General features: G+C 43.8%; 3 protein-coding genes across 3 annotated transcripts; 1 reads left to right on the forward strand and 2 right to left on the reverse strand.

The window, feature by feature from the left end:
- Nucleotides 1–91: 91 nt before the first annotated feature.
- On the forward strand, nucleotides 92–8,314 carry LOC138622654 (protein phosphatase PTC7 homolog). Its single transcript, XM_069701588.1, is given in 8 exon segments — nucleotides 92–465; nucleotides 467–557; nucleotides 560–853; nucleotides 2,112–2,291; nucleotides 3,747–3,945; nucleotides 5,407–5,530; nucleotides 5,636–5,765; nucleotides 5,893–8,314. Coding segments are annotated over 8 exon segments (1,362 nt in total). The 5' UTR covers nucleotides 92–180; the 3' UTR covers nucleotides 5,952–8,314.
- A 386-nt stretch (nucleotides 8,315–8,700) lies between these two features.
- Nucleotides 8,701–15,404, reverse strand: rad9b (RAD9 checkpoint clamp component B). Its single transcript, XM_069701590.1, has 10 exons — nucleotides 14,809–15,404; nucleotides 14,004–14,141; nucleotides 13,703–13,817; nucleotides 13,350–13,449; nucleotides 12,816–12,922; nucleotides 12,495–12,601; nucleotides 11,565–11,629; nucleotides 11,185–11,307; nucleotides 9,543–9,759; nucleotides 8,701–9,029 (listed from the first exon to the last, which is right to left on the reverse strand). The coding sequence occupies exons 1-10, from the start codon at nucleotides 14,818–14,820 to the stop codon at nucleotides 8,886–8,888; spliced, it is 1,128 nt and encodes a 375-aa protein (XP_069557691.1). The 5' UTR covers nucleotides 14,821–15,404; the 3' UTR covers nucleotides 8,701–8,885.
- Nucleotides 15,405–18,241: 2,837 nt separating this feature from the next.
- LOC138622657 (ubiquitin-conjugating enzyme E2 G1-like) lies at nucleotides 18,242–24,038 on the reverse strand. Its single transcript, XM_069701593.1, has 6 exons — nucleotides 23,881–24,038; nucleotides 21,283–21,385; nucleotides 21,055–21,152; nucleotides 20,695–20,873; nucleotides 20,478–20,585; nucleotides 18,242–20,378 (listed from the first exon to the last, which is right to left on the reverse strand). The coding sequence occupies exons 1-5, from the start codon at nucleotides 23,921–23,923 to the stop codon at nucleotides 20,499–20,501; spliced, it is 510 nt and encodes a 169-aa protein (XP_069557694.1). The 5' UTR covers nucleotides 23,924–24,038; the 3' UTR covers nucleotides 18,242–20,378; nucleotides 20,478–20,498.
- Nucleotides 24,039–25,670: the final 1,632 nt, after the last annotated feature.

Here is a 25,670-nt window from a genome sequence, read left to right on the forward strand (position 1 = left end):
TACCATGTTCATTTGTATGCTTTTAAAAAAAAAAAAAAAAGCAAATTTTTGTCCATAAAAAAAATAATAATAATACATCTCCACACAAAACCCATCTACGAACAGTTTCATTACGTCTAAACAAGAGAAAAGTTCGCCCGCATGTGACATTTCCATATTAGGAAACGCAGATTGCGTAATATGCCCTCTGACGTCAGAGCGGTCACAAGACCGCGCGAGCGGAGCGGAGAGAGTGGCGCGAGGCCGCGAGCAGCTGCTCCAGTGTTATGTAGCGTCTCGGAAGAAGTGGCAGCATGGCCGCCGAGGAGCAGCACTCGCGGGTCTTTCGGAGCGGAAGAGGCGACTGATCTCGCTGAAAGTTCTCTTTTTATATTTCTCGTTTACGCAGCGGGAGTGGAGCTTCCCCCTCGAGGCGGTGTTTGCGTTACATCAGCGGAAGGCTGCCTTTTTTTGTTTGTTTTGTTTTGTTTTTGTTTTGTACTACGCGTGCTGGAAGTCGCGTTGTAGTCGGCGGCGGCGCATCTCCACGGTTAGCAACCTAGCAGGGCTAAGCGAGGAGGGGGAGGAGGAGGAGGAGGAGGTGCTGCTGCTGCTGCTGCTGCTGCTGCTGGCTTGGCCGGTTTGTTTCGGTGGGAGCCGGTGTGTTGGGTGATGTTGTCCGTGCTGTCGTACGGTAGACTCGTGGCCAGAGCTGTCATCGGCGGACTTTCTCAGACGGACAGCCGCGACTACAGCCTGGTGACGGCGAGCTGCGGCTTCGGCAAGGACGTCCGCAAAGGCATCCTGAAGAAAGGGATGTGCTACGGGGACGACGCGTGTTTCATCGCCCGACACAGATCCGCCGATGTTTTGGGTGAGTGTGTGTGTGTGTGTGGAAAAAAAAAAACGTTGCGATGCGACATCACTACACGTTAGCGGCGGGGGGGTCAAAGGTCAAGCCCTCAGACGTCCCGGCACAACAAGAGGGGCTTTAAGGCATGCTGTGATCAAAATGTTGTTGGGACAAGAAGAAACACAGTTCAGCACGGAAGCGCCCTCAGAGTGCTGATTGTGGTTTGTCCATTTGTTCTGTGACACCCTGCTGCATCATCTTCTCTGTGACTCCTTCTGGGTTCCCATTGTTTGGAGAATGGATCCCTCACCAGCACCTTTTTAAGAAATCAAAACCAATGCAGGCTTTTAAAAAAAAAAATCTGCTCCACTAGGGGTGGAGGGTGGGTGGGGGAGGGTTAGGGGGGTATTAAAACGACTAAGAGGCCTTGATCCGACATAAACAACCTTTTGCAGCATCTGTGCAGCTCTACTTGGTTGTCTGTGATCCAGGTGTTTTTGTTTTGGGGGGGGGGGTTTACTTGCAGAGTTGTTGTGTGTCGGCTCGTTTCTCCGCTCCGGGTGAGGAGAAGCAGCGGGCCATCCTTGTATGGTCAGCAGAGCTGCAGCCCTGCGCCCCCCCCCCCCCCCCCCCCCCAGAGCGACCAGACTAAAAGTTTCCTTTATAGGAAAGAAAAAAAAAATAATAATAAAAATCTTGGACCGAAGGGTCTCGTGGGAATAGGAGCTCTTATTGAAACAAAACAAGTTGAGTTTCTGAGGGCTTCGATTATGGATTTCATGCATTTCAGGAAGGCTACGGTACAGATTCAAAGCTTTTTAGAAGAGGGAATTCATATTTGTAGGCTAAATGCATTGAATTACAGCAAATACGCAACAAGGATATCCATATGCAACAACTCATTTATACATTTTGTGACAATTCCTTTGTCTTATCGACGTCTTTCTGTTCCTGTACTCGATGTCCTTTTTTTTTTTTTTTTGCATCTCTCTCTAAGCGCCCCGTCGTGTTTCCTCATCGAGCAGCTGCACATCATCGTCTTTTCGTCTCGCTCGCTGGAAACGAGTCTGAAGAATGTCAGAAATGATATCTGTATTTCAAGCGCTCGTTTAAAAAAAACTTCGAAATCTTTTATCGCCTTAATGGGAACAGTTAGTTTCCTCCCCCGAGGGGATTAAACGGGTCGCACAATTAAAGAATTAGCAGTAATTAAGGGCCAATAAGTACTTCCGATCATTAATCAGCACCTTGTCTTGTGGTTGTTGTTTTTTTTTCCTAGGTGTGGCAGACGGAGTCGGTGGTTGGAGGGACTACGGCGTGGACCCGTCGCAGTTTTCAGGCACACTGATGAAGACGTGCGAGAGGCTGGTGAAAGAGGGACGCTTCGTACCCAGCAACCCCGTGGGCGTCCTGACGACCAGCTACTACGAGCTGCTGCAGAACAAAGTGCCGCTCCTGGGTGAGTGACGCCACGTCTTCATCTGTGGTACCCGAACACGAGATCATCCTTCCTTCTTTATTCATACACAGCTGCTTGTTGTTGTTGTTGTTTTTTTTTTTTATCCTATGTAGTAACTTAATATGTTTTCTTACAACTACACACTTTCCCGCTCGTTGTGTCTCACTTTACGGGACGGTAGGTTTTAAGCACTAATAGAAAACAGCACATTTTCCATGTGGTTTGGTTCTGAGCCGGACTGCTTGTTTGTTGCTGGATAGAGATTTTTTTTTTTTTTTTGCATCATGAGTCAGAGAACAGCCAGAACTCATCAAGAAAAGTCCGAGGGAATGTCCCGAGTCCCAACCTGCCCCCATGATGCACTTCCCTTCACTTTTTTTTTGTTCCTCCTTCGCTGCACCCCGCTTCCCGATAACAAAGCTGGATGAGTCGCCGGGACAAGATCTCGGTCTCGGGCGCAGTCGTCAGTACTTTTCCATCCCGTTATCACATGTACGCTGGGGTGGGAAACAACACGGTATTGTGCAGCTCTTTTTTTTCTTTTCTTTTCTTTTTTTTTTTTTACGGCCGAGGGGGGAATGTTCTTGAGGTCGGCAGCTTGTGTAATTGTGCTGGCTGGAGAGAAAAGAGAGGAGTGAGTCACAGTGCGTGAGTTTTATTTTTTTCTTAAGGTTGATTCCAGAGAGCATATTTTTGGTGTGCCGGATGAATCACCAGCAGGGTGTGGCCGCACGGTCGTCCGCCGGCTCAGGTTTCCTCTTCATCACAACTCCCAACGCAAACACGCGGTTGAACTCCTCTCAAAAACCGCCGGGCTGACTGTGGAGTCGTTTGGTTTGTGTGTTCAGGCGAACCTCATTTAACCGGCTTCCCAAATGCACTCCAGATACATATTTTCCCATCAAGTCATCTCCTAAGCTCGTAGTAGTTTTGATGGACCAACATTTGCAGTGTAAATGCAAATTCTTCTTCTTGGAACAAGCTGAACAAGAGCTTTCACACGATTGTAAAAAAAAAAAAAAAAAGAATATGAATGGAAAATGCACACTAAGTAAATATATTATTATTATTAGATATACATTAATATATATATATATATATATTAAAAAAAAAAGCACTTATGAATGAATAAAATACCAGACATCCAGGCACGGAAGTATTACCATTATACCACTTGATTAAGATTTGCGTATGAGCCGTCAGAGGGATTTCTGTCCAGATAAATCCGCAGAGGCCTCTTTGTTAAATCAACTTATCTGTTCTAATTTTAAAATAGAACAAAATTATTTTAATACATCCGTTCCTGCAGTTGTGTTTCGGTAAGCTTTGAATTCCTGTGGTGCATCGAACCCCCGATTTCTTCTTTTTTTTTGAGGATATTTCAAATCTTTTGCTCAACCGTTTGCATTGAAATGTAAAAGAAATGTCTGCGCGTGTTTGTGTTTACGTCTGCAGGTAGCAGCACGGCCTGCATCGTGGTTCTGGACCGGCAGAGTCACCAGCTGCACACGGCCAACCTGGGAGACTCGGGTTTCCTGGTGGTCCGGGGAGGGGAGGTGGTGCACCGCTCGGACGAGCAGCAGCACTACTTCAACACGCCCTTCCAGCTGTCCATCGCTCCCCCGGGGGCCGAGGGGGCCGTCCTCAGCGACAGGTGAGACACCCGAACGGGCGGTGAATAGTCGATGGAGAGGAGCCCCCTCCCCCTTCTCTCCCTCCCTCCTCCCCTCACACACAAATCCTCGACAATACAGACTTAACAAAGGCGCTCAGCTGTAACGAACCGCAGAACATTTTGTGGGCCTCACTCACATGCAGCAGAGTCTGAACGGTGAATGTGGCGACTGTGCTGTGTTGAGCTGCAGCGTGTCGGGGTGGGGGGTTTGGGAGGGGAGGGGGAGGTTGGGGGGGGAGAGACACGTGCCGCTGTGTCTCGTTGCCGCGGCGTGCCAAAGCAGCAGCAGCAGCAGCAGCAGCACAGTAGCCGTCAGTGGAGTGCACGATGTTGGACGTTTGCCAAAGCGCTCCCTCTTACGCGGGTCAAAGTCTTGTGTGGTCTGATGGGTCCGCAGCCGATCCTGCACCAGCCGGCTCAGCCACCTTTTCACTTGCTCATCTTGACTCGCGCAGATTATGTTTGAGCCTCTTAAAAGTGTTTCTAAAAAAAACAAAAACTAATGAAAGATGAACTGCGGATGAACCCAAACGAACCGCCGAGTTGTTGTCTCTCTTTTTTTGTAAACAGCCTCAATTCAGCGTCAGCCAACGCATTATGAGTTCCAGCAGTTATTGAAATGATACTTCGTTTTTAATTTGGGCATTTCAGTCATTCAGTCGAGGGATTTACTCGGGAGTGATTTACACCGAGCGCAAACAGCAGATTAAGCCTCCGATCCGGAGATCACTAACGTAGGAGGGAGCTCAAGGGTCAAAACTGAAGTGCACCAACAACAGTCCTGCGACTGTAGTGAGGCCGGTCCTTTTCAATGATGAGCACAGAGGAGACGTTTCAAACCGAATACAACTGCGTCTACCCATAATGCATCGCGTGCAGGGTCTGACCACTCTCCTGTCGATTTTCCATGTGAACTGCAGTTTTAGCTGCGCGGGACAGGCTGTTCCTGGAGGCCTGTTGGGATGCAGTCCAGACACTTTGCAATGAATAACATTCGTGTCTAGCCCGGGGTGGGGGGAGGGCTTAAGGGCATCTTCCAAGAAGCAAACTTGACACTTGGCAGACGGACTCGGTTCCTGCCTCTGTGTAAAGGTAAAGGCAAGCACCATTTATTGGACCGGACTGTCCTTTCCAAAAAACCCACGTGACGATTCCCCGAATTTATCCCCGTCCTGCGACACATGATTATGTTCCTGTTGCCAAAGTGAGAGATCAGTAGCAAACGGGAGTTGAGCTTTCAAAGCCATATTAGCGCATTTTGCCACCGAGTAGAGTATTGTGCTGTCGGTAAACTGGGTTAGTGGTTCAGAGTGATCCATCAGGTCAGACGGGACAGTTAAACAAGAGGGATTAATGCGGTCGCCGCCTCGCTGATGCTCATCTTTTTAGTTAATTACAGCATGCACGCTTCATCGTGTGTGTGTGTGTGTGTACCTGCAGCCCCGACGCCGCGGACAGCTCCTCCTTCGACGTCCAGCTGGGCGACATCATCCTCACCGCCACCGACGGCCTCTTCGACAACATGCCCGACTACATGATCCTGCAAGAGCTGAAGAAACTCAAAGTGAGTTACAAACCGTGTGCCTGCAGGCGGGAAGTGAATTTAGAAATATGTCTGGAATGTAAAAAAAAATACGTAATTCCTGCTTTGTTTTTTTTCGCTCCTCAGAACACCAACTACGAGAGCATCCAGCAGACGGCCCGGAGCATTGCAGAGCAGGCGCATGTGCTGGCGTACGACCCCAACTACATGTCCCCTTTTGCACAGTTTGCCTGCGACAATGGTCTGAATGTACGAGGTGAGCGTTTCGGTTAAAAAAAAAAAAAAAAAGGGGGGGGGGGGGAACGGCAACGTAGAAAAACGACGTCATTGCCGAGCAACCGTCCTCACGTGTTTTGTATTTTTTTTTTTTCCTGTCTGTGCAGGAGGAAAGCCCGATGACATCACAGTGCTGCTGTCCATAGTGGCAGAATACACCGACTAGCGTCTGTGTGGAGCGGTGACAGACGGACGGACTGACGGACGGACGGAGCATCTGCCTCTGCAGCTGATGGACTGCTTTGATTCCTGCTGGCCAGGATGAAGGACTGATGCACCCTCCTCATGCGCAGGGCTCTGCTCTGCTTTGAGCGCCCCCCCCCCCTCCTTCCCCATCCCCCCTAAACTGGCCATCCCCCCTCCCCCCCCTCCCAAAAAAACCAAACATCCTTCATGCCTACTTCTCTGCGATTGTGTACATCAGAGAGAGAGAGAGAGAGAGTGGCCAAATAAAGCAAACCAGAGGCCCCGACATCCTCTTGGCCAGGCTGCAGTGTTGGCATCTTTCGCAGCGTTCCAGCGGATAATCCCATCGGCCCGGATCAGCAGTCAGCGGGCACGCTGGAGACGAGCATCCTGTCTGACGGGGGATAAGTCGGCCGTCTCTGATAGGTGGTTTCTGGGCGGGGAGGAAGTGGGGATTCGGGGGCGGAGGGAGGTGTAGCCAGGGCGGTCGGCGGTTAGGCGAGTTAAAAGTGGCGGCACGCCGGGCTGCCGGAAGGGAACGGGCGAGTCCGCGAGCGGCGTGGAGAAGGGAAACCGTTTGCACGGGACCATGGAGCGGATGTTCCTGATGACACGGTGGGAGTTTGAAAAACCTTTTTTCCTCAAAGGGGCTGGGAACCTTTGTATGCGAGCGCACGGAGGGGGGGGTGTGTGTTTGATACGACCGGTGTGTTGTTCTGGGATGTTTTGTGAAGCATGGGAATGTGACGTTTATACTTTCTGTGGCAAGTTTCTCGGGGGGGGGGGGGCAGATCGATCCAACAAGATTTCACGAAGAAGAGCGGCAGCTGCCTTTTTCCATACCAGTGCAATTCAAGTGTTGCACATGTTTTGTTACTTAATGGGGAAAAGTATTTTGTAGTTCAAAAGCCTCTTGAAATATACAGGATATATTGGGTCAAACTGATCTCCTCCCTTTAATCTCACAGCTGCTGCTGCTGCCGATTGTGATTACGTGTGTGTTGAATGTGCTCGTCAGTGTGTCTATCAATGTGTGTAATTCGTGTCCATGAAATGGACGTGAAGGCTCCAGACTTCTCCATATCCACTGGGCTGAATTGATCTCGCAGCCTTAAAACGCACAAAGCTTATAAAGGAGCATATCTGAAGAAGCTCGACGCCAGTGGAAGTCGTTGGTCAGGTGACCAAATGTATTTTTGTAACTTCTTTTTTGTTTTTCGGTGGGATTGTTCTCCGCATCACCGGTAGCTTTAGTTCGCGATCGGCGTTCGCTTTTTCCGTCTCTCTCCCTGCCGCCGTAGAGCTCCAGTGGCACATTACGTCAGGTTACTGCAGGTTTCACGTGAAAAAAAAATGAAAAAAGGTCATTTATGTTTCTGTTACATCACTAGATTTGCACTCTACATTTTATTTTTTCTCTTTTCCCCCTCACTTAAGAAAGACTTCTCTGTGAAATGCACATTTTGTGTAAGGTTATTAATGATGTGCCTTGTATCGAGTGTCGTTGATACTGGGAAACATGTCTGCATTTCCTGAACACACACACACACACACACACACACACACACACACACACAATGTGCCAGCTACTGAGCACAAAGCCTAAAAACCTGTCAAGTAGCCATAAGAGTCCCAACAGTTTTCCCATCATGCCCTACTGTCTTAACACGAGGTCTTTTCACCTCCAGTATGTCTAACCTTTTTTTTTTTTCTTTCCTGAAATCTGCTTCTCTGCACTCAAGTCAGGAGTTTAGGAATAGCGACAAAGCCATCACACGCTTGGAAAAAAAAAAAAAAATCCTCCCGGAGATCAGATCACTGTTTACAATCTGCACTCATCTAATGGACTGTTTCCCTGCTTAATCTGACAAATTCAGACCGGCGCCTGCAGTGTCAGGTGTCATTTTGAAACGGGGCGTGGATCCAGGCAGAGCAGTGACGGGGTCAAAATGTGAGTTGTTAAGTGTTCAAAGCACTGAGGACAATCTAAGCAGCCTTAACGAAATTACAAAGCCGATCTCGCAGTCATTTTAGTACGACAGAGTTAGCTTTTCTGGCTCCTGCTTCCCGACACTCTCCCATTTCCCACTGACGTCATCTTCCAAACAGACTTTTGTTTCAACCAGAGCATGTGTCTGTATATATTTTTGGGTGTACAGATCAATGCAGATCTAAGCTCTGTGTGTGGGGAGAAAAAAAACAAAACAATTTTTTTTTTTTTTTCAAATCTGTACAATATTTAAATAAAGAGTATAGTATTTATTATTCTTCTGTATTTGATGGCTGTATTTGAAGTGTAAGCCTGCCGCTGGCATGCTTTTGAGTATTGAACGCTACATTGCAGAGGTGGTTTTTTTTCTTTTTCTTCTTCTTCACAGGTGCAAGCTGCATCCTGTCTGAGGGTTGCGTTTTCCCATCCAGACATTATCACATTTAGCGCTGCATGCAGAGTGTTTACGCTCACCGGACTCGGGCAGGCTGCTGTGCAGGCCAGAAAAAGATCGTGCTGAAGAACAACGAGTACAGTTTCTGTGTACTCCCACATTCCTCTGACGTTGGGCAGACCACCAGGTACCATGAACAGGCAGGTGTGGCATCTTCAAGCCCAGGTGGTGTTTTCACAGACGAGAACATTCCACAATTTTACCTTATCACAAAGTGAAACCCTCGAAACAACTCATTTAATAAATAGTTCATTTTTTGTACAAATAATTACATTGCCAGGAAGCTTAACACTTTGAAAACAGCTGAAACGAGCAACGTTCGTGCCATAAAAGTGCTTTAAAAAACCCACTTAAAATGCAAAAATACATTAAATATAATAATTTAGATCTTCTCATTCTGATTTAAGATTATTGTAACCTACTTTTGGCAGCATCACAAGATGAAAAAGGGACAAGTGCCAGCTCTGCTCTCAGAGTGAAGGGCTTCTTGGACAGTCTTCCTCCTCCATACTCTCCTCTCCGTCACTGTAACATGCCAGAACAGGCAGTCTGGCAGCATGGCCATCATCATCGTCCGGCTCCGAGGTCACGGCCCTGAACAGGAGGGAGCAGATCTGTAGGGAAAAAGGAGACGTGTTCGTGTACACATTTATTATATTAGGAATTATATGACAGAATTCAAAAGTAGATGTCTTCGTATGTTCTGTTCTTCCCAATTAAAATCTCACTGCAATAAAAGATGCTGGATGAGGTCACTAGAAACTGATCAATATGATGTCAAAGTTTCTCAGACCAAAACATTCACCGTTGAGGAATAAAACAAAAGGCGGTTTTGCGTTTACCTTCGATTCTAACAAGAGTGTTCAATCCATTTCGATAACACAGACTCCTCATCTCTCACGTCCGGTGTCACCTTGCCGCTTCTTCAGCCGCGCCTCATGTGGTGAGGCATTATGGCCGTCTGGGCACATTTCCCAGCAGAGGTCACAAGTAAAACACTAGAAGCACTTTAGCTCTTCCTAATGCCATCCAACCCGTCGAGACTGTAGATCATCCGAGCCTCGGGGAACAAACAGCCACCTGGAGAGCCAAGTGAAAATGAAAACCCGACGGGAAGCTCTTCTTACCGTGCCGGAAGCAGGAGTATTCGCTGCAGTGGTGCAGGCCTCGTCGGGTGCACCGAGTCCGTTGGGGTTGTGGGCCGGAGAGAGGCGTGTCATCGGGCCCGGTGGGTTGATTATTGGGCTGCCCTGGCTGGACGCCACCAGCTCCGACACGTCAGGAATATCTTGGGGTTCGTCGCCGTGCGCTTCACGTAAATCCACCGCAGCGGCATCTGCACACCTAGAAACGCACACAACGCGCTCATCTTCGTGCCAGGCCATTAATTATGTCATTTTCCCAGAGTTAATGGTCGGTTCCCTGAGCTTGTAAAAGTAGTCCTAACATTGTGTGCAGTGTCATTTTGCTGAACAGTGTCACCCGTCTATAACGGAAGAGAAACAATTGGGCCCCATAGCAGGAAACACGGTGCAATCACAATACGTGGCTGTGAAATTTGACTCATGAGCATGTTTATTATCACTGAGCCTGGTGAGAAGAAGTGTGTGTCACACTGACATGGAGATAGGGAGAGATGAATAATCACACAACACCACACAGATTAAAAAAAAAAAAAAAAAAAACAGCATCTTTTAGGACAGGAAACATGCTTCTGGGAAACATTTACATTTATTTTTGATCTCGTGTCTTGTGTTGCTTCCAATAATAAAGTTGTTACCATAAAGCCAGAGAGCCCCTCGTGCAATAACCTACAATAGCCTACGTGTGCAATAACCAGGAAATGGAGTTATACTCTGACACTAAATCTGCCAAACTGCTTCATATGAGCTGACAATGAAATTGGAAAGTGAACAACAAAGCAGCCCTATGCGTGTAACCACACTGCATTTCATAGCTCTTAGAGACGTAATGAGAAACGCAGCCGGAAGAAGTCAAGAGAGAGAGAGAGCTGGTTTTTAAAATATATCCTGACAACCTCAGGCTCTGTCGCTAAAAGGCACGTGAGGCAGCAGGCGAGCAAGTTTTGTTTCGAGCGTGCCACGAATAACACAAATGTACTGCGTGTGTTCACAAACAGGCCGAGTGATTGATGTCAGCGCGAAGGACGTTAAGGGGCCTGCTCATCAGGTCAGTGATGTTTTCTACCCAGCAGTGCGCGCGAGCAAACTTGAGCTACAAATGACCCAGATGTTGAACATTCCTGCTGGGACTGGTGTGACGGGATCCACCTGGAGCCCAAGGCGTGATACGAAGGACGTGAGAGAGCCAGCAAAACAGCAGGACGGTGACATTGGCAGAGCGGCCGAGCAAAGCAGGCCGGCGTAGTGGAGAAGACGGCGCTTACGGACCGTCACACTGACAGGCTAACCCAACCCCGCATGTCCTGCACTTGCCCTATTTATCTCGGTTACAGACACAAGGCTGGCTGCTGTAACACTATGCCTCTTAGGAGGCTAAAAACAGCCAATGAGGGCAAAGTGCCTGGACTGAGTGCCAGGGGAGAAGCTCAGGTAGAGCTCTGTGGGAAGATTCAATTATACTCTCCGACACACCTCGGCGAGATCTGAGAAACTGGGCCTGCAAATATTTCAGCTGGGACAAGGCCGCTGCCCTGGTCAAAATAAAATCCCACCCTTATCTGTGCAGCTGTGCTCAGGGGCATAGCTGATTAAATGTAGTGTGGCTGCAGCCAGCGGTGTTTGGTACCTGGGTGTCGTGGGGCCCCGGGGCTCCAGAGGCTGAGAGGGGCCCCTGCTTTCGGGGTCGATCAGAGTAGCCAGCACCACGGTGGCCTCGAGGACCACGTCCTCCACAGAGAAGCACACGGGCCTGCAAACAGCAGAAATGTGGCACTAATGGATAAACTCTATCGTTTACTGTTTTGTCAGCCGATAGAAAAAGCTCCGCTTGACTGGTCACTAAAATGATGCGGTAGAATAATGACTGGGGAACATTTATTGGATTCTGCGGTTGTCTGGTGTTAATTACACACTCTGATTGGAGTGCCTGTTGTGCGGCACCACACAGCCTCTGTAACTGGAGATATGACTGCCACTCAAGCTAATCACAATAACAATGAAACTTACTTTCCTGCAGCTCCAAAATGAACCAACACCGGGAGGCAATGTGACTCCGCAAAGGACAACAAACCCTGGAAGGACAAAGCAGCAACAATTCACGGACAAAAACAGAGACATGCTCGAGACAGCTAATAAGGTTTGAGAGTAACGTCACGACTGGTTTACTGCGATCAGAAAAACACCCATCCCAGAGTAAATTGAGGACGACTACAACTTAAAGCCCGGCTTTCTAATCCACCCGAACCCGACAAGGACAGGACTAGGCTGGTTAATGAGGAAACCTCCCAGCGGGATGCCGGAGACACATTCCAAGACATTAGGGGCACGAATTGTGGGCGTTAATGCAGGTCAAGTCTCATTAACTGGACTAACTCAAGGACCGTTCATCCAAATTTCCAACCGGCCGACCAAATCCTTCTCCTTTGTTTTCCGAGCCAAGCCAGAACAAAGCAAAACCGGGGTGGTGTTTATTTTAGACGCTGTAACAAACCAATTTTGCATCGTGCTGTTCTGGAAATTACATTATACTTCTCTAAGATCCAGTTGCTGTTACTCAAATTATAAATAGTTACCAGCCCTCAAACCCCAACACATTCCCACTTGGGCCTGAATGTTTCAAACCATGCAACGTGCAGCCTGTAATTTGTGCGACTCGTAGCTTTAATTACTGTTTTTTTGTTTGGTTTTTAATGTAGTGGTGCATCACTTCGGTCACACTATCGTTGCTATAAAGATGAGTCGAAGCAGTGGGGGGGAAAGTTCACGTGAAAATGATACAGATGCTTCGGGAGTATCAAGACGACAGGACTAGAAATATGACCTCTTGGTCACATGCACGCACACAAGCTCTCTGCAACACACACACACACACACGCGCGCATAATATTCTCATCATGTGACAGGATAAAAAGGAGCCTCCATAAATAACCGTGTTACCCTCAACTCCTTCAGACAGAAGGTTATGTTCGAGTCCACGCCGACCTGAAAGTAGTCAAACTCGTCGGGGTGTAAGGACATCTCGGTGCACATTGTCTTCGTGTGATCTGTGACAGAAGCACGTCCAAGTCAAACAGCCTTTGCCTGATAGTTGTTGTTTTTGTTTGTTTGTTTTAATGTGGTTGAAGAATTCAAATATGCGGTATTTACACTTTCGGGATGGGACGTCACATGTGGATGCAACGGCAACTTCCAAGCAAGTGTACGATATCTGGGAGTCACCTGGACCTGACATGAATTACAGTTTAACAACAAACTCACCATTTCTCCCCTCATAGTGATTTCTCAGACTGACTCTCAGAGGAGTCGTGGACAGAGTGATTTCCTCCTGATACACGGGGAAATGCATCACCATATCACCGAAAAGCCTGCAGAAACAGAGAGCAAAACACATGCAGACTGATATGGTTTTCCTGAGACTGTAAACTTCTATTATTGTTTATGTCCTTGTCAGTCTTGCCGGTTGTGTGCATGCGTGTTTCACAGGAATCCATCTGACAGCCCAGAGTCAACTCAGAGGACAAAATATTTAACTTTCTCTCTCGAATATGCTGAACTGCTAAATCCTGCTGTCAGTCAGCAAATATGTATTTCATTTTACAGTAAATCCACTTGCCACGAAAGGAAGGAAAGAGGTTAGAGAAGGATTTCTCAGCCTTGAGACAAACATGGCCTTGTTTGTGTAATAAAAAGGGTTTAATTCAATCAAAGATAGGTGCCTTTGAAGTTGTATGTGCTGATTGTGTACTACAAGGTTGTGGCTCTACTTCGATAATTAAATATTAAAGTGCTAACCTGGCAGGAGCCTTCAGCACATTGGGGCAGAGGTGTGAGGCAAACACTGCCTGCAGAGCCTCACTCTCCTGGAAACAGACATTGTGTGTTTTGGTGATACCTGCAACACAAGTGGAGAGGATATTTGGAGCATACCGCCACCTAGTGTTCACAATGTGTAAATGCCACGTCTGCAGCATAGTGTTAAAGCAGGTCATTTTGAAGATACATAAAAAAAAATTAAAAAAAATCTCAACACAAGTTTTTTGGAGCCCTTGCAAATTCATGTAAATAATGATTATTTGTTTATATATATATAGAAATCTTGAATCTTTTATTTTGCTGCAACTACCTTATGTAACAAAATGTCGTACCGTGTCTGCAGAAAAACTGGATCTTCACCCGGTCACTGAGAGGGCTGATTGATATCTGACATCGTTCCACATTGCGCTCAATGGCGGTCAAACACCGGAAGAGTGGAAGCACAGACTGAAAAACAAGCAAGACATGTTTTCGTTAAAATCAGTACTTTGGTATTCTAATATAGAGTCTTAAAGTGAGATTGTGATGTCACGCTTGTGCCGTGTTTCCGAGTTCAGTTTGTATAGTTCAGCTTCTAGTGCTGTTTGACTTCCACCACTGACTACGACGTCTCCCTGAGCTCTCTACAGATACCTTCATGACCAGTTTGCATTTGATTGTTTCACTGCACGGCTCTGTTGCCGTTTCCAGGCTGTACTGCTGGAAGAACAGCGGCGAGAAGAAGAAGCAGCCATATGCAGAATGAGCCGAATTCACCGACCTCAGCGCCAGCTTTAAACCGGAGACAAAGACAAGAGAGATTCAGTCAAGATGTGGCTCGTTGGTGCCTGAGAGGCAGAAAAAAAAACACGAGATATTTAGGAAATTAAATATGAAAAAGTGAGCACATTGAATTAAATATAAAAATGAAATATCTAGAGAAAATACATAAACAATAATATGAATCAACGTCAATAAAACACATCTATAACAACAGATTGCGGTTATTATTTTTGTTTCACATATATCCGGTAAGTCCAAATTTAATTCAACCATTAAAATATTAAAGCTTGAGAACAGAATCTCGCCTTGTGTGAAATTTATGAACAAGCATAAAATCTGTCATGCAAAAGTTTCATATTGCATTTAGTAATAATGTCTTTAGACCAAATTGTTGTAGATTGTAAACTTCTCTACCCTCTTCAGAGATAAAGATGACCACTGACAACAACAACAACAACAAAAAAGACTAGGAATAATACATCATTGTTTCTGGCTCAGCACACAAAGGTGCATTTAAATTGTTTAAATGAAAACGATCTGGTTATAAACACAAAATTGGAGGTGCTCGTGAAATTTAATTCACAATCATGTCGTCGCCTTCCCAGAGGTTCCTGGTAAAGAACAGTACTTCCCCCCCTTGTGTCCTTATTTCCTTCCAGTAGCTGGTGTTGCTCACCCCTTTGAGCATGGGATCCAGCCACAGCTCGTCTCCAACCCGTGACAGGGCATGAACAGCCTTTCCAAAAGCTGCAAACACAAAAACAAAAACAAAAAAACAAAAAAGTTTTACAAAGCTGCCTTTCAAAATTCAGCCAACTAGCTTTTAGCCAAGCTACGCTACGTTAGCTCGGTCCAAATAAAACGACTTTTATGAGCTCGTTGTAGCTTTCTAGTTTACAATTTTTTTAAATTATTATACATTTTTTTAAACTAACAATTCTTACGCAGAAGTCGATGGTTATATTTCTCTAGTTTTTGTTCATTCCTACCTTTTACGCAGTTTCCTTCCAGGACGCAATTCATCCTTTCTGACGTCAGAGCTCGCGCGCTGTTCGCGGGTCAAAGAGCACGCGCCTTAAGGATGACGATGAAACAAAATGGGCGCCGTCGCACGCTCATTGGCTTATCGAAATATATAAACAAAGCGACGCAGACGTTGAAGCTGGTTTTAATCTTATTTAGAGGATGAAAAAATGTCTTGAAGGCACTTAAAGTTGCTACAAGTTTTTTTTTATTATAATTTTTTTAATTTATAGAGGTAATCGATTAAAGTTGCCTTCAATGTCTCATTTCCTGGACAGAAAAATCTAATTAATGTAGGTATTGAAATAGATCATTAGTAGGCAGAGCACAATTTTAAAATGAATGACTCGCTTATAAATTAAAACCGAAAAAAAATTACAATCATCGCTGTAGAGCCACTAAATCGTTTAATAATATTTTTTGATGAAAAAGAAAAAAAAGAGGTTAAGTTTTATACTCGATAAAGCCCCAAATAAAAGTTATATCACCGGTAATGATGTGTATAAGATTTGACAGATAGAACCTGAATAAGGAACCTGAATAAGGAACATGTAAATGATGTGTGCTGAATATGAAAAATACTATACCTCTGTGACAGCACACAGTTGTACGGTATGGAAATGTTAAGTCATATGTAAATATATATTTTTTAATAATAATTCAGCAGGTGTTGATACAAAGATCGGTCACTAAATTTCAACAGACCACAACCATTCTCCGTCATATCTGTCATCTGTTGACTATTTTTGGAAGAACGACATCAGACTTCGCTCTGCCGTTGCTTTTCCGCTGCCTCTGTGGTTTATTCGTCCTCCTCGTGTCCTTCCCTGCATCCCTCGTGAATGTGCTGTTTTCTCTGTGCTGATGTTCCCCGTACTTCTTCCTGCAGGTGTCACTCTGGCCTGCAGCAGGAAGGACAAAAAAAAAAAAACACACAACATGAGTTTAGATGACAAGAGGTCAGTTTCATGTTTCAGACATTTAGATACACACACACACACACACCTGCTTGAATGCACGCGTGCAGCACGTCGAGGTAGTGCTGCTTCATCTGCCGCCTCATGTGCTCCGTGCTGTAAACGTTCGCGATGCTCCAGAGGTAGCGTGTCTGTCCAGCGGAGAGGGCCGGGTGCTGAGGCGGAGACGACAACGAATGGGATCACACAATGCCGGGTGATGACAGTATCCTCGAAGAATTTCATAATTATCCCATTTAAAACCAGATTAAAGCCAATGACGGTAACAAAACTAAAAAAAAAAAATTCATCATGCGCTCCTGCGTAATGTGTGTTACCTGTAAGAAGGGTGCAGCCATCATAGATTTGGGAGCGTGTATTATCTTCATGTGCTGGCAGCCAGCAGGCACGTTTATGCATGTTCCTCTGTACATTTCTCTCTCTTGCTGGCCGGGTAGACTTCCAAAGCCTGACAAAAGCAAAAGGCCATGAAGCGACGCCTTATTTATAACATAGAAAATCTGTGGTGCTGTTTAACCAGCACATTTTTAAACGTAGCACTCAATTTTTTTTACACCTATTTTATCACAGCACACCTCACTGAACTGAATACATGCATTTGTTAAGTTGTGTCCTCATTCAGCTAAACTTTATACGTTTCTGTGAGTGGAAATAACTACCTAAAAATGACTGTTAACCCCGTCCACCCTGGAGGTTTCCACACCTTATCTGTTATCAACCGCAGTTATTGAACACAACCTAGAACTGTTTTCTGAAGGTTGCTAAGCGAGACACTTTTATGGATGGGTGTGTAGATGGATAGATGGATAGATGGATAGATGGATAGATGGATAGATAGATAGATAGATAGATAGATAGATAGATAGATAGATAGATAGATAGATAGATAGATAGATATAGATAGACAAACAAACGGATGCATAAAAACAAGACAGCATTCAAGAGAAAGGGGGGGGGTCAAGTGTCAAGTTCAAAGATAAATGGTATAATTAGTCTCGGAAAGTATGAATTATTGAGTAGCTGAAATAATGGACAGAAGACATGTCTCGAAGCAGCGGAAAAAAACATGTCAAAACGGGGAGCAAAAAGCAAATATAGATAGTTGAAACAGCGGAAAGTAAGGAATAAATGTTGAAAAGGATAAAAGTAATGGAAAGACATCTGAAACCGAGAGCTAAAAAATACTTTATAAACTGATGAAAGAGCAAAAAGTAGTGGAAAGTATTGAAAAAGATTAACTAAAGACATGTTTAAAAAAGAATGTAGAAACAGTTGTTAAATTTAACAATAGTTGTGGACACAGCTGTTACAATATCGCTAATAGGTGATATAAATGCTGAAAAAGCTGAAATAGATTAACTAGTCGACATTTAACAAAAAGTAAAATATTGACAGTTCAATGCAAAAAGTATTGTAAAAAAACCTTCCTCATTTATCTAATGAGAAGTGTTAGAAAACAAACCAGAAAACATCACACAAAACAAGAACCACAGCACTTGAAATTACATAAGCAAGGCCGTTACACCGAGATGGTTTATCAACTGGAAAGCAAACCTACAATTATTTTAGTAACTGTTTGCATTCAATTATCTATTATTTAATTAAATAATAATAATAAAAAAAAACTTATTCATGTCTAGTTGGCATCCAAAGGAATATTTGACTCACCATCTGTGCATCTTTTGTTCAACTCCGCCGACCTGTAAAATAAAGAGTTTCAGTTTGAAAAGTTTGTAAATCCATTCCTGAACATTGACGCACTGAACGCGAGCGTTACCTCATGAAGATGTGCCCGCATCCATTTTTGAACAAGTTTTCTTTTTGCAGGTGCTCAACAAACGTGACCCGCTTCCTCATGGTTAGTCACAGCTCCCCCACCCCCCCAAAAAAAAACAAATCCGCCGTCGGTATGTCAAGAGAGGTCGCTAGCATCGTTATCAGCTCAGTATGTGTCGCAGTCAGCAGGTGCCTATTAGTGTGAAATGAAGCCAGGCCTGGAAACGCAACACGAGACCGGTGGGTTCCAGTTACAGTGCAGAGGTCTAATCTACTTGAACCCGGAGCGTGTTCTCATCTAAAATGCAAAACACAAACAGAATTACAAGCCGCTCGGTTTTACACACTTTATTGAGCATCATGTCCAATATACATTGCATTGACACAAAATGGAAAAGAAATAAAAACCCAAAACAAACATAATGGCGTTAGGGTGGATTACCTGGACACACCATTTTTCCAGAGCGTATTGCTTAATGACATTTTCAAACGCACCGAATCTGTGCAAATACAGTGAACACCGGTCAGAGGAGGTCATGGTAGGTTAGAAAATTCGGACTTAAAAAGGTAAAATGTCGACAGCAGTTATGTGATAGTCAAGTCTACGGAAAACCTACTTAACTGTACACGTGACATTCACCCCCCTGAATGTACTAACAATGGTATTTTCCTATTTAAAACATACCCAACTCCCTCAAAACCTGATTGCATGCGCCAAAAAACAAAACAAAAGATGGGTTCGCTAGTTTTCAGTGTCAAGTCACAGATCGATCAAAGTAAGATGTCATCATGGCTTTTTAATAGTCAGCAACACCGTCGATGAAAAGAAGGGGAAAAAAAAAAAAAAAAAAAAAGCCAATGGTTTCCAGCCTCCACCCAAAAAAACGACCGTGTATATTAAAAAAATAAAACCTCGATGCGGGATTGTGTTCCGTTTTCCCAACAGGAACGCTTATTTATACTTTTTACTAAGCAGTGAGTTAACTTCCAAGCTTCCTCCCTCCCCCGGTCAAAACCCAAATTCAGCGATTAAGTAAGGGTGATAAATATTATCTAAGTATGCACCAATCGGGGAAACTCAAGCGGTTGATAGAAGAGCGTTATTTTTTTCCAACAATCTACCCAAATGTCCTTAGGAGCCCAAAAAAACAAAAACAAAAAATAAAAACACAAGTGAATGTGACTCCTTTTTTAAAAAAATTTTATCCACAGTAAAGCCAAGTGTGCCACGACGAACAAAGTAAGAACGACTAGCCTACTTCTACGATGGAGCCCCGAGAATTTCCCTCTCCCAATGTTCCCCCGACAGATTAAGAACTCAACCTGGTCAAAAAGTGTCATCCGTTTAAAAAAAACAAAAAAACAAAACAAAAACAAAAAAAACATTGAGGTAAGCTCAGACGTCAGTCCACATGCGGAAATAATCACAGCTTAGGCTAGTTTCACAGACTGTATTTTTGGTTGTCCGTGTTTTTTTTTCTTCCCCCCAATAACTAACGGACTTCCTCGCCAAACCAGTAGGGCCACGCGTCGTGGGGTGGTGGGGTGGGGTCGGGAATATTAAGAGGTTTATATCTCACCGATTGCTAATGGAGATCCCTAAATAAGAGGGTCGATCCTGAGAAGTTGGCACAAACCTCCCTGTTAGCATTCGCACACGTAGTCGCTATATTAAAACCACAACTCTCAAAAATCACTTAAGCCATTCCGATTACATCCGCAGTTGGAAACGAAACATAACAGAGCTGTTGTTGTTGTTGTTGTTTTTTTGAGGGGGATCATGCAGGTTTGAGAGTCGTGGTTTTAGACCGCACGCCGGTGTCGCTAACAGGAAGGGGGGGAGGGGGGGTCCCGCCGTCTCAGGACATTTTTTTTTTTTTTTTTAAAGACCGTATGAAAACTCATCAGGAGTCGGCCGGAAAAGTTCTCAAGCCGTCCCTCGAAAACGACGAGCAAACCGCGAGTAGGTGAAGCCAACGAAAGGCAACGGTGATTCGACGACAGCGCGGGGAAATTAATCACATCTATTGACGAGAGATTTGCCGAGGCGGACATTAAATCTGGTAAGTGTGTAGAAGGGAGGACAAGTGATGACCTAATGAGAACAGGCTTTCGTTTTTTGTTTTTTTTGTTTTTACACAATCTCGACCACTAAATTGCATAAGAAACCTGGTATAAAGTAGAAACTGTTCAGCAGCAGATAAAAAAGCAAGTTAATTTACAGTAGTGACATATCTTACATCGTTAATTTTTTTTTTTTCTTCTTCAAAATAAATAAAATTAAATATACAATTCCAGGTAGGAAACAGGTTAATTTCGCTGGTAGGGTTCTCAAATTGGCTCATCTGGCGGTAAAATGACAACCGTTCACAGAAAACGTGGTTGAAGCCAACCAATTCCTTTTGACTGGCAAAACAAGGGGTGCAAAAGCCTTTCGCTGAAATTTTCCCTCTGAAGGCATTTCCTTTAACTGAAAAAAAAAGAAAAGAAACAACAACATAGTAATTATTATCACTTTCAGATGCGAGGTTTTACATGCGAGTCGAAACTTTGCTGGTCAGTTACGTACCCTGGAATTTACAGACGACTCCTAATCGAATGCCATCTCTTGACTTTTTCTTACACAGCGAGCCACCTTCCTCTTGAATTCGCCGTTAGGGTCATCCCGCCACTCTTTCTGCAGGAGCAACACCGCTTTCTTTAAAATGACACAATTCACCTGAACTGCAGAGACGAGGCGATTTGAAAATCAGAGGGAGGAACTGGGATGAGCCGGTGTAACTCACCGCGGCGTCCACGTTGGCCGGTGAGTCGCTGTTGGGGTCCGCCAGCATGGAGATAACGCTAATCATGATTGTCTCTACCGTGTGGATGGGAAGCCAGCGCTCCTCAGGCTTCTCGTACCCGAACTTGTCTTCTCCCGGCTCGTGCAGAATTGAGATGCAAACGTCTCCGTTCTTAGCGACTGCGAGGGGACGAGAGAGCGCGGATTTAACGGCAGCCGGGGGGGGGAAACAAAAAACACAGAGACGGTTTTCAACACATTTCAACTCGAAAAGCCCAGATTGCTCAATCACTACATTGTTAAAAGAAATAGTTCAATAAAACCAAATTTAAAACTTATTTGGGAGTCTCAAGTGTTTTACCGTTTGGGTGCCAGATCTCGGTGATGAACTTCATCTTTGGCGGCCGTAGTGGGTAATCGTAGGGAAAGGTTAGGTACGCTTTGAAAAACCCTCCTTCACTGCAGGGGAAACCAAACAAAAATAAAACACGGCGCACGGACAGGTGAGACAATACAACATTAAACAATCATTCAAGGTTTTTTGTTTTTTTTGGAAAGATGTTCTCATAAATAATACGTTCTCACTTACAAAAGGGTATCTTGTGGACCAATGATCACAACCTCCCATTTGTATATGTCATCGTCATCTATCAGACCAGCTGAAAAGCCCTCCACTGGGTTCTTGTTGAGCTCTGGGAGAAGAAACAACAACAACAACAACAACAACAGTTTGAGGTATTTTTAATACAATGAAATGGAAATGGAAAGCAGGACTGTGGCAGGAAGCATATTGGAACCACAAAAAAAAAAAAACACTTGATTTATTCACACGGCAATTAAAACATCACAGGCAGGAAGAAAAAAAAAAATTGATTCACGTTTAGCATAAAACCAAGCAGACTTTAAAACAGTCCAAGACAACAAGAAAAACAAAAACAAATATATATATATATATATATATAAACGGTGCACAGTAAACACTCTAAAGAGGATAATGAATCTGTCCTTGACACTCATGATGCTGGTAGACAGTTTGAGGTGAGCTGCGTGTGTGCCCCCCGCCCACCCACCACCCCTTTTGTTTTCTGGTTGGTGACACATGTTCAACTGTGAAGCAGCTTGGGAGAAAAAAAAAAAAAAAAAAAAGCGTCAGAGTTCACCACAAATTAAAGCACAAAGCAGGTGAACAGCAGGCGAGAAGAATGAATCAGTACAAAGTGCTCCGTTATTACAAAGCAAAGCGTGAACTGTGCTGATTTTGCGGCCCACGTACGGTATTCTGACGAGCACCGTGGAATTTGTCATGTCAAGTGGTTAAATCAAATAAGTTGCAACATTAACACCAAGTAATCTGCTTAAAGAAATCCTTAAATATAACTTTGGTTTAATCAGTACAGGAATAGATCTGTGTGTAAAGAAGTCTTCTGGTTTGGTAGTAGCAGTAACAGAAACTTCACTTTACCACGTCTCAATTGTAAAAAATGGTTCAAGGGTGTTTTTTTTTTTTTTTTTGCTGTATATGTTGTCACTTTAAATTAAATCAAGTCATATTTTCACATTATTTTGAATTCATCTAATAAACGTACAGTTTGGCAAATGTTTCCAGATGTCAAATCGTGGTTTCCAAAAATAATAATTACTGTCGAAGTGATTCACCAACTTGAAGACCAAAACTGAATCAATCCCTGTTGAAGTCAGTGATTCACATCCACACACACACACACACACACACACACACACACACACACACACACACACACACACACACACACACACAGAGGAACTTAAATTTGCATACTGTACAGTCAGTGCAAAGATACTGAACCCGTCATGGAGCTGGTTGCAGTGTCGGTGGCCTGTTGCTGTCATTTAAACACCTCACGAACACCCACAATCCTGGACAGTCACTATTGAGGATGTATTTTTAGGCGGTTCTGGAAAGCTTCATCACAGTATTATCACAATAGATCTGACTTTATATAAGTGGGTCACTTTGGCTGTAGTGTGCAGCTGGGGGAAAAAAAAAAAATACTAAAATATAATCGTACGTCTCTAGAATAATCTAAAGTTGTGATCTTACTGTGTAAAGACCTCTGAAATCACTTATATTATGATTGAAGTAATGCATATAAATACAACTGAATTGAATTGGGTGTTTATAATATTGTGACAAAGCCAAGATATATTTTCCTGCAGCGCAAATAATATGGACTTTCCTGCTGCAACATTATATTAGAAACACAAACAAAAACATACTCACACACACACACACACCACCCACATAACTCTTGTTAACATGAGTTATTGTGTAATAATAGTCTTGATGCGATATCCATACATACCGGTACTGAGTGAAAAGGAAGTGCAACGATAATCAAGAGTTTTAATAGGTTATTACTGGTGACCAGCGGTGTATAAAACAACATCATTACATCTTGTTGGGTTTTTTTTTTATTATTATTTTATTATTAATGGCTCACTGATGTTGGTTTATGACCTGCACAACAATAAAGAGTTTCATCACTGCAGGGATTCAACGCCAAGATGCGTATCCTCCACTAAAAAAAATAAAAAACACGCCGCTGGAGAGTGTGAGCCAGATTAAGGCGTCCAGAAACCGGAGGACATTACCGCCGCGGAGCGGAGTCGGTCCCGGTTGGGTTGGGGTTGTTGTTTTTTTAAAATCAAGTTCGGCTGCCGGCGCCGTCTCGGTGAAAGGCTCGGGAGTGATCCCGGCTTTCATCGGCGATGTGAAAAGTGATCAGAAGCAGACGAAGTCCCCGGGTTGATTATTCCTTTGTTCCGTCCGCTTAACTAACGCCGAGCTCCGGCAGCCCGCTAGCGAAAGCTCGGCGTTGCGATTCGGTGCCGATGAAGCTATAATATTACAGACGCTTCTAAATATACGTCTTCATTTTATTTTATTTTATTTATTTATTTTTTACCCCCCCCCTCTCTCTCTCTCTCTCTCCACCCACCCGCTCCGCGGATCGAAGCGGCTTAGCTTTACGGGGTTAGCTTCCCGAGCTTTTACTCCTTACGGCGTAAACGTAGCTTCTTCTTCTTCTTCTTCTTTTTTTTTTTGCGTAGCTACCGAGGGGAGCTAACGTTAGCCGCTAAAGGTAGGTTAGCCTTTAAATAAACGTCGGCTCTGTTTTACGGAGGGATTTATTTTTATTTTTTTTACCTGCCAGTTGTTTTCGAAGAAGTAATGCTGATTGTTCGGTCATGGTACGCGGACGTAACTGGAAAACCCACTCTGTGTAGACGAACACCTGTCGAGGAAGAGGAGCTCGATGAGATCCTGCCTGCTGCTCGGTTCCCTCTTCTGTTTTGACACAAGGTTCAGCTGCTTGGGTTTAGCAGTGCGCATGCGCGGCTGCAGTTGTGTGCGTGTGTGTGTGTTTATGTGTGTGTGTTTATGTGTGTGTGTTTATGTGTGTGTGTTTATGTGTGTGTAGCTTCGAGGCGACGTTTCCTCAAAGATAAACAAGCTCCAACCCTGGAAAAAAAAACCGTTATATCCAGCCTCCCTTTCCAGGTTTATATCATCCTATTCTATTTAGGTTTATTTATATAACCTGATAATATAGTATAATAATGTTTTACGTGAAGATAGAAGCAAAAGATAACATGGAGATAACAAACATAGGGGGTGGGGGGGGGGGGTAGGTTGGTGGGGCCAGAAAGTCACAGATCAGGAAACATGCAGCTTCAGAGCTGCAGATTATCTTGATGAAAAAGCGGAAAGCTGCAAGAGAGAGAAGACATAAAGATGAATGAGATATACTGCGGTGCCATTATGAATGCACAGAGAGAGAAATAGAGATGTTCCCCACACCCCCCAGCAGCCCAGGTTTTAAGGCTCAAGGTCAACTCGTTTCGTGATTTATTGTGATATTGTTGTTATCAGGATTGTTGTTTACATATTGTTCAGCTTTACCGAATCTTTACGAGCATTGTCATCATATGCCATACATACAGAGGTGAATAAACCAATTCTCCTCCCATCCCGTTATAAGAGTTGTTAAAATTGTAAGAAAAAAACCGTTGTGTTTTATTATTACGTAGTCATGATCTCATGAATTGTTATTTATCAGTGGCGTTAATAGAGATGAGGGTTTCTAGATATTTTTGCTGCTGCCACCTGTTGAAATAATATTCGATACAGCCTGCTTTTATAGTACCACAAATGACAATAAAATTTTACCCGAGTAAATGTTTTGCTTCAAACATCATCATAAAGCTGCTCATTAATTAATATTGTCATTGTTAAGTTGGGAATACAGTGACACACGCTGCCAATTTCAGGCATAAAAAGCAAGATAATTGCATCTCTGGTGTTGTGGTGAAGTATGAAATGGACTTGTGGGCATAGACAACATCTTTGACATATAAGTCATGTCATTTTATTTTGATTTTATTTTTGTTATGTCACATTTGTATAATTTTTTATAACACCGAGTTCTCTGGCAGGTGAAAGAAAGGTCTGTAGGGAGAAAGGTAAAAATGGCGTCTTTGTTTTTGTTACTGCATTAGATGATTACTCATTTATAAATATATAAATAATAAACTATTTACTAATATTTTAGGAAAAATGTGCACCTAAAAATTAGTTTGTATTGGAAATGTATTTTTAAAGTATCATATCTACGTCATAATTTTTTTTATTAGTAGCTGCACGTATTTATTTATTTTTTAGAAAAAAAAATCATAAGGTTGTTTGTTAAAATCAAAGAAATATTAAGTGATTTCAGTTTAATTACGAAGTAAAAAAAAAAAAAAGAGTGCTGCAGCAAAAAAACAGAAGATGCGTTCAGGATTTTCGGAAATATGCGCGTGCCAGTGACTTAAACGTGATTGAAGCGGTGAATAAGAATGATTTGCTTATTTGCTCGGCGGCTACTTCACAAGTATCAGTCCTAAAATAAAAAATAAAATCAATAAAATATTATAACTATTTGCCAAAAGTGTACG

Source organism: Brachyistius frenatus, unplaced genomic scaffold, assembly GCF_029030835.1.
Source record: "Brachyistius frenatus isolate BFR_SWC_R1_liver_20210118 unplaced genomic scaffold, ASM2903083v1 Contig_37, whole genome shotgun sequence".
Classification (NCBI taxonomy): Eukaryota; Metazoa; Chordata; class Actinopteri; family Embiotocidae; genus Brachyistius; species Brachyistius frenatus.